The 8,847-nt window shown below is 52.0% G+C and overlaps 1 protein-coding gene across 2 annotated transcripts in view; it reads left to right on the top strand.

Moving 5' to 3' along the window:
• Positions 1-3,816: 3,816 nt before the first annotated feature.
• LOC309544694 (uncharacterized protein C4orf54) overlaps positions 3,817-8,847 on the top strand; it is a 20,305-nt gene continuing 15,274 nt past the window's right edge. Inside the window, exons 1-2 of one of the 2 annotated variants that reach the window (XM_082243607.1) lie at positions 3,817-5,669; positions 5,739-8,771. In XM_082243607.1, coding sequence (XP_082099733.1) covers positions 3,892-5,669; positions 5,739-8,763 — 4,803 coding nt within the window. In that variant the 5' untranslated portion in view covers positions 3,817-3,891 and the 3' untranslated portion in view covers positions 8,764-8,771. Of the gene's footprint in view, positions 8,772-8,847 lie in introns of both variants that reach the window. The other variant, XM_082243606.1, reaches the window with a different exon arrangement.

Below are 8,847 nucleotides of genomic sequence, written 5' to 3'. Positions count from 1 at the left end.
CACATATAACAATGAAATGAAAAGCAAAATAATAATAAGATAACATAGGTAAAAGATTAATCTGCGAGTTCTTTCTCCTCAAAGAACCCCTAGCAACCTCTGGAAGAACCCCTTTTAAGAAAGACTGATCTAGAGTGTATTTAACATCCCTGCTCTATATGACAAAATGATCTTTATCAATAATTATAAATTGAAAGTAATATGATTAATGTATAGATAATATATGAAGAAGATTAATCTGCTGTCGCTTTCTCCTCAAGGAACCCTCAGCAACCTATGGAGGAATCCTTGCTCAGGAAGACTGCACTAGAGTGTATTTAACATCTCTGCTCGTTTTGACAAAATTATCTTTATCGATAATTATGAAATAAAAGGAAAATTAATAATAATATAATGAATAGGCAATATATGCAGAAGATCAATCTGACCCTGCTTACTCTTCAAGGAACCCCTAACAACCTATGGAGGAACGCTTGATCATTAAGACTGAACTAGAGTGTATTTAACATCTCCGCTCTATTTGACAAAATTATCTTCCTCAATAATTATGAAATGAAATTAATAATAATATAATAATAATAATGTATAGATAATATAGGCATACAATCAATCTGCCCCTTCTTTCTCCTCAAGGAACCCCTACAACCTATGGAGAAACCCTTGCTCATTAAGACTATACTGGAGTGTATTTAACATCTCTGCTCTACTCGATAAAATTATCTTTCTTAATAATTATGAAAAAAAAGAAATAAAAATATTGTAAAGGCAATATAGGCAGAAGATCAATCTGCCCCTTCTTTCTCATTAAGGAACCCCTAGCAACCTATAGAGGAACCCTTGCTCATTAAGGCTGAACAAGAATGTATTTAACATCTCTGCTCTATTTTACAAAATGATCTTCCTCAATAATTATGAAACTAAAGGAATAATAATAATGATGATGATGATAATAATGAATAAGCAAAAGATCAATCTGCCCCTTCTTTCTCATCAAGGAACCCCTAGTAACCTATGGAAGAACCCTTGCTCATTAAGGCTGAACTAGAGTGCATTTACCATCTCAGCTCTATTTGACAAAATGATCTTCCTCAATAATTAAGAAATGAAATGAATAATAATAATATTAATGTAATGTATAGGCAATATAGGCAGAAGATCAATCTACCCCTTGTTTCTCCTCAAGAAACCCCTAGCAACCTATGGAGGAACCCTTGCGCATTAAGGCTGAACTAGAGTGTATTTAAAATCCCTGCTTTATTTGACATTATTATCTTCTCAATAATTATGAAATGAAAGGAATAATAATAATGATGATGGTGATGATAATAATAATCTATAGGTAATATAGGCAGAAGATCAATCTGCCACTGATTTCTCCTCAAAGAACCTCTAGTCTGGAGGAACCCAAGGCTGAAGTTAAGTGTGTTACCTCATTGTTAGACATGATAATCAGCTCATTGACACCTACTCCCTCCCTAACCTGTTTTCCATACAGTACTGATTTTGAGGCTACAGAAATGTCTGTCCAGCAAAGCAGAACATGTACAGTAAGTGGATTTTAAGGTTCACTGGTGTGCTGTATTTTTGAGGCAAGTTGATATGTTGATCTTCTCATCACATTCCCCACAAGCTGTGCTCACCCCTAAGAGAGGTGCTGGGATGGGCAGAGCTTTCTCTGCTTACCCCCAGGAGAGGTGCTGGGATGGGCAGAACTTGCTCTGCTCACCCCCAGAAGAGGTGCTGGGATGGGCAGAACTTGCTCTGCTCACCCCCAGGAGAAGTGCTGGGATGGACAGAACTTGCACTGCTCACCCCCAGGAGAGGTGCTGGGATGGACAGAACTTGCTCTGCACACCCGCAGGAGAGGTGCTGGGATGGGCAGAACTTACTCTGCTCACCCCCAGGAGAGGTGCTGGGATGGGCAGAAATTGCTCTGCTTACCCCCAGGAGAAGTGCTGGGATGGGCAGAACTTGCTCTGCACACCTGCAGGAGAGGTGCTGGGATGGACAGAACTTGCACTGCTCACCCCCAGGAGAGGTGCTGGGATGGGCAGAACTTTCTCTGCTTACCCCCAGGAGAGGTGCTGGGATGGACAGAACTTGCTCTGCTCAACCCAAGGAGAAGAGCTGGGATGGGCAGAACTTGCTCTGCTCAACCCCAGGAGAAGTGCTGGGATGGGCAGAACTTGCTCTGCTCACTCCCAGGAGAGGTGCTGGGATGGGCAGAACTTGCTCTGCACACCCGCAGGAGAGGTGCTGGGATGGGCAGAACTTACTCTGCTCACCCCCAGGAGAGGTGCTGGGATGGGCAGAAATTGCTCTGCTTACCCCCAGGAGAAGTGCTGGGATGGGCAGAACTTGCTCTGCACACCTGCAGGAGAGGTGCTGGGATGGGCAGAACTTACTCTGCTCACCCCCAGGAGAGGTGCTGGGATGGGCAGAAATTGCTCTGCTTACCCCCAGGAGAAGTGCTGGTATGGGCAGAACTTGCTCTACTCACCCCCAGGAGAGGTGCTGGTATGGGCAGAACTTGCTCTGCTCACCCCCAGGAGAGGTGCTGGGATGGGCAGAACTTGCTCTGCTCAGCCCCCAGGAGAGAAGCTGGGATGGGCAGAACTTGCTCTGCTCACCCCCAGAAGTGCTGAGATGGGCAGAAATTGCTCTGCTCAACCCCAGGAGAAGTGCTGGGATGGGCAGAACTTGCTCTGCTCACTCCCAGGAGAGGTGCTGGGATGGGCAGAACTTGCTCCGCTCACCCCCCAGGAGAGAAGCTGGGATGGGCAGAACTTGCTCTGCTCACCCCTAGAAGTGCTGGGATGGGCAGAACTTGCTCTGATCACCCCCAGGAGAAATGCTGGGATGGGCAGAATATGCTCTGCTCACCCCCAGGAGAGGTGCTTGGATGGGCAGAACTTGCTCTACTCCCCCTCAGGAGAAATGCCTGGAATGGGCAGAATATTCTCTGCTCACCCCCAGGAGAGGTGCTGGGATGGGCAGAACTTGCTCTGCTCACCCTCAGGAGAAATGCTGGGATGGGCAGAATATGCTCTGCTCACCCCCAGGAGAGGTGTTGGGATGGGCAGAACTTGCTCTGCTCACCCCCAGGAGAAATGCTGGGATGGGCAGAATATGCTCTGCTCACCCCCAGGAGAGGTGTTGGGATGGGCAGAACTTGCTCTGCTCACCCCCAGGAGAAACGCTGAGATGGGCAGAACTTGCTCTGCTCACCCCCAGGAGAGGTGCTGGGATGGGCAGAACTTGCTCTGCTCACCCCCAGGAGAGGTGTTGGGATGGGCAGAACTTGCTCTGCTCACCCCCAGGAGAAATGCTGGGATGGGCAGAACTTGCTCTGCTCACCCCCAGGAGAGGTGCTGGGATGGGCAGAACTTGCTCTGATCACCCCCAGGAGAGGTGCTGGGATGGGCAGAACTTGCTCTGATCACCCCCAGGAGAAATGCTGGGATGGGCAGAATATGCTCTGCTCACCCCCAGGAGAGGTGCTGGGATGGGCAGAACTTACTCTGCTCACCCCCAGGAGAGGTGCTGGGATGGGCAGAACTTGCTCTGCTCACCCCCAGGAGAGGTACTGGGATGGGCAGAACTTGCACTGCTCACCCCCAGGAGAGGTACTGGGATGGGCAGAACATGCCCAGAGGGCGGATGGGAAGAAAGTCACTTGGGATGGTGTTGTCTGTGTGCGGGACAATGCTGTGACACTACAAAGGAAATAGAAGCACGTGTCAGCCCCCCTCCCCTTTCAATGTCACTTAAAACTCTGTCCCAGTGACGTGTGGATCCCATTGAGGAAAAGAAGAATTTCCCATCGGCATTGGCTTCATTTGTTGGGGGGTCGCCGGCCGCTCAGACTGACAGCCCCAGCAGGCAGCAGCTATGACACAGGCGGTGATCGGGGACAGCTGGGATCCTCAGTACGTGGAGATCCCCCCGTGTCCGGAGAGCAGAGTGATCACCGTGGCCGCACTCACCCTAGCCATGGACGACATTAAAGGACAGGACGGGGATCAGCTAAGTCCCAAAGCGGCTGGCCAGCTCCCAATTAAAGGGACCGGAGAGGGCAGATCAGAGGGCACGGCGTCCTACCCCTCCTCCCCCATGGCAGTACAGGGCAGTGCCAACGACGAGGCGCACTACATCACCACCCACGAGATCCAGCTGTGCGAGGCTGACCAGGAGCCGGATTACCCACACTTTGGCCTGGCCCCCTCCACTTGGAGCGAGCCCCTGGACAGCGCCCCCTGCACCTTTTTGGAGTACGCCTCGTTTGACAGCCAAGGAGAAAGCCCGACTGACGAGGACTGCAGTTACTACTTGAGCACCGCCAGCGATCCCAACCCCACTGACAGCCTGGGCACTGACAGCCTAGGCACTGACAGCCTGGGCAGCACCGAACTGGTCAGCAGTTATTCGGAAAGCGATACGTCCCCTGCTCCTAGGGCAGACGAGTCCAAAGCTGCCGGGATCCTCCTATCAATCAAAACCGCATCCAAGGCTATAAAGGAGCCTAGCAACGTCCAGCAGCAGCAAAACACCGCCCCTGCCCATGCCAAGCATGAGACAGACATGACTTACTGCGTGTCCAGAGCCACCGACAGCAAGTCTGCTTTCAAGCAGCACCACTGCCTGCCTTACCCAGCGCTGTCCGATGCGCATAGGCTGGTCGCCATCCCCGCGCGTCTGCAGGCGCGGAGCGGGGTCCACGCGGACATCTCCAGCGGAGCCTCCAGCGCAGTCAGCGAGCTAGACGACGCCGACAAAGAGGTGCGCAACCTGACCTCCAGAGCCTTCCGCAGCCTCGCCTACCCCTACTTCGAAGCCATCAACTTCAGCTCCAGCGAGTCCACCACTTCTCTATCCGATCAGAACATAGGCATCAACAGCTGGTCCACTTACCTGGACTGGAAAGGGGGCTCCTTTCTGTCCCAGAAGGCAGAGAAGACCCTGCACCAGCATTCATCCACCACCTCCAGCCTAAAGAAGATAGGCAACGATGCCTCCCAGGTGTTCCTTCAATCCAACAAGTCCCAAACCAAAGCCTATGAGCTGGTGGTCAGCGAAGTGGCCGAGAAAAGAGCCGATCCAGTCGGCTCCTCTAAACGTATCCAGTCTGGTTCCAGGGTTGTCACTCTGACGGAGACCCTCAACCTGGTGAAAGCCAGCAAGCCTCAGGAGCTCTCAGTTTCCAAGGATGGGGTTACACAGGCACTGCCAAGGGAAGCGGCTGCGCAGGAGCTCACCAAGCACACTAGCAGCGCAGCCGAAGCCATGGAAGGCTCCAACAAATCCAAATATGCCTCCAGCCTTATTAAAAACATCATCTCCAAGAAAATGCAACTGGAGCAAGAGTTTAAGATGGAAAGAGGGGAGATCACAGACACTTCTCAGAAACATGCTTTAGCTAAGGAGGCAGAAGGTTCTAAAGAAAAGTCCCTACAGAGTGGCAAGTTCTCCGAGACAGAGAGCTCCAAGGAAAAGTCCTTACAAAGACAAAGCTCCAAGATCTCAGAAGCAGATGGCTCCTGGGAAAAGCCCTTACAGAGACAGAACTCCAAGTTCTCAGAAGCAGAGGGCTCCAGGGAAAAGTCCTTAAACTCCAAGTTCTCAGAAGCAGATGGCTCCAAGGAAAAGTCCTTACAGAGACAGAACTCCAAGTTCTCAGAGGCAGAGGGCTCCAGGGAAAAGTCCTTGAGCTCCAAGTTCTCAGAAGCAGATGGCTCCAGGGAAAAGTCCTTACAGAGACAGAGCTCCAAGTTCTTAGAAGCAGAGGGCTCCAGGGAAAAGTCCTTACAGAGACAGAGCTCCAAGTTCTCAGAAGCAGAGGGCTCCAGGGAAAAGTCCTTGAGCTCCAAGTTCTCAGAAGCAGAGGGCTCCTGGGAAAAGTCCTTACAGAGACAGAGCTCCAAGTTCTCAGAAGCAGATGGCTCCAAGGAAAAGTCCCTACAGAGACAGAACTCCAAGGAAAAGTCCTTACAGAGACAGAACTCCAAGGAAAAGTCCTTCCAGAGACAGAACTCCAAGTTCTCAGAAGCAGGCTCCGACTTCACCCTGGTCAGCAGCGAGGACTTCTCAGCCAGGGACTTTGCTCCTGCGGATGGCAATGTTCCTCTAGAGGAATCTTCCTCCAAAAGCTCTGTGGACACCATGAAGGGCATGTTCCTTCGCAGCCAGAACAGCGCCTTCAGATCCTGGAAGGAGAAGGAGATAGAAAAGATGGAAAAGAAAATCGAAGAGAAGGTGGCCAAGGCGAGAAGGATCAAGATCCCCCTTGAGAGGGACTGGAGGGCTGAATTCGGGGAGATCTCCACTGTCCACTCCACTAAAATGTCCCGCTTGTATGTCCCTGGCATCCAACACACCCCTAAAGAGAAGCAAGCCGAGAAGCAAGCCACCAAATACTCAGTGTCAACCTATGCCCATCAGACCTGTTTCAGCCGCAATGAAAATGAATTCAAAAGCGAGAAGCTTCACATCCTGGGGGCTACAGCCAGCAGGATGACCCCCATGATCACCCCCAAGCCTCAAGAGATTAAGCTAAACCTAGGATTATCCTCAGAGAATAAGGACAGCCCTTTCAACATTGCCAAGCTATTGACCCCAAACCTGGCATCTACCCTGTCAAAGGCGGCAGAAGATCTGAGAAGCCAGGTCCCCTCCAGGGCTGAGGTTATGGAGAAGATGCCCCAGTTCCTGGTCAGGGACGTCAGGGAGAGCAAACCCAAAGCGCAGGGGACGATCCACCAGGTGAGGGACGTTAGGAAGCTGCTGAAAAGCTCCTACAGCCACGACACTGGTGACAACAGTGACAGGGGCAGCGTGATGTCTGATCAGAGTACCACCGATCAGAAGACAAAGGTAACCCCTACATCTAAGATCTCTTCCTCCCTGTCCCCCATTATGATCACCTGCCAGGCGGTGAAGAATAAAGAGGAAGATGCAGATGCAGAGGGGGGACTGTCACCTGCAGAAACTGTCCTGGTGCACAGGGCGTCAGGCAGGCTGCCTGTAGCCACCATAGCCCCCAATAAAAGTGGCCCAAGGATGCCCGTAGTTAAAATCGTGTCTAAAGCTTCCAAGTGGCAGCAGGAGAAGAATGAGCAGCAGCAGCAGCCCGAGGTGAAGGTCCCGCCGCAGTCCCCACAGTCCCGGGCTGCCCTGGAGAAGCTGACTGCTGCAGTGAAGACTATGGAGCAGCTCTATGTCTTTGACAAAAAGGAGTGGAAGCGCAAAGGCGGTCCACAGCCTCTCACAGGTAGCCACGTCCTCTCTCTGATCACCGGCGAGGAAGGCTCTGGGGCCAGCAAAGTGACAACAGCTCCTGAGTACACCAAGGCTAGGGAAGAGCCACGCAAGGTAATTGCCCCTCCGTTCACCAAAGCCCCCGAGCCCCTGGCACGCCGCAATCCCCACCCCGGATTAGAGAAGAGCCCCGTGAGGGCGGAGAACAAAGCGCCCCCGCGGACCTTCCAGGTGTCCAAGTTTGGGGAAGCCAAGAAACAAGATCAGCCCGAAAAAGCCAGCGGAGGGATCGGCAAGGTCAATGTGTTCAAGGTGAGCGCTGCCCCAGTTAAGAACAAAGAACAGAACCAAGAAGCTGCAATGAATAAGAGAAATACTCGACCTCAGCCGCCGACTTCTCTAAAGATCCCTCAGCTGGCCCTCGAGGAGCCCAAGAAGGTGGAGCCCAGTCCTCCTCAGCCTCCCTCACTGGTGCGGAAAGCCAGCGCTGACTTTGAGAACTACCTTACCATTCCGGTAAAGTCGGCAGAAGGGAGGCCACCTGCTGGCACCAGTGCCCGGGACCCCCCATCCGGTAATAGTGAAAGCACATCCACCCCAGGCGGTACCAAAGATTACAGTGTGAACAGTACAAGCACACGGGAACCCTCTAGTATTATTCGGGAGGCTGCAGCAACTGTGCGAGACTCTACAGCCCTGGCCACCCTCCCACCATTCAGCACCAAGGTGGACAGTCCCAAGAGCCCTATCAAAGCACCTGTGGACTGGCGCAGCAAGGCAAAGGAGGGTGTGCAGCCCACCAGGGCACCATCAGCAGGGTCTGAGCCCCAAACACCAGACTCTGTCCCTCCAGCTACTTTTTACCACCATTCTCTCCCACCAGTAGCAATGGCTATGCCAAGCCCTCAGGGACCCATCTATTATTCTCCCCCATTGCCTTCAGCCACACCTGCAGAGATGTATCCGCAGACCCAGCGCAAAATGCTAGTAGACTTAGCCACAGGCCAATATTATCTAGTGGACACTCCTGTACAGCCAGTGAAAAGGAGATTGTTTGACCCAGAAACTGGACAGTATGTGGATGTCCCCGTGCCCCCTCCTCCTGTTACACCTGTGCCCCTTCACATGCCACAGTTAGCCCTTAGTCCTGGTGCCTATGGACCTGCTTATATGTTTTATCCAGGATTTATGCCCACTCCCCAAACAACTGTCCTCCCTGCTAGCAACCTGCAAACCCCACTCTCTAACCCAGGAAGTGAGCACCCCTTTGAGATGCCAGGGTTAGAGGGGTCTCAGCAAGGGGAGATGGGACTGTCAGACACCCCCTACTACTTAGCCACTGGGTCATCCAGTGTGCCCACTGGACAAACTGCTAATATCAGGAGAGGATCCTTGGGCTGCCCAGATGGAAAGCAGGTCATCAGCATCCTGTCCCAGCCTGGACCCAGAATCGTGGCTCCACCATCCTTTGATGGCACAACCATGCGCTTTGTTGTGGAACACAGATGAATATTCAGGTAAATGCAAAGCCTACAATGTCATTTCTGCCATAAGTGCTATGTAACACCTGCTGGGATTTGTGGTTCCATAGCA

Source organism: Pelophylax lessonae (genome assembly GCF_965119305.1).
Source record: "Pelophylax lessonae genome assembly, chromosome: 1".
Classification (NCBI taxonomy): Eukaryota; Metazoa; Chordata; class Amphibia; order Anura; family Ranidae; genus Pelophylax; species Pelophylax lessonae.
Note: the sequence above shows the minus strand (reverse complement) of the source record. Positions and strands in the feature narration are given on the sequence as shown.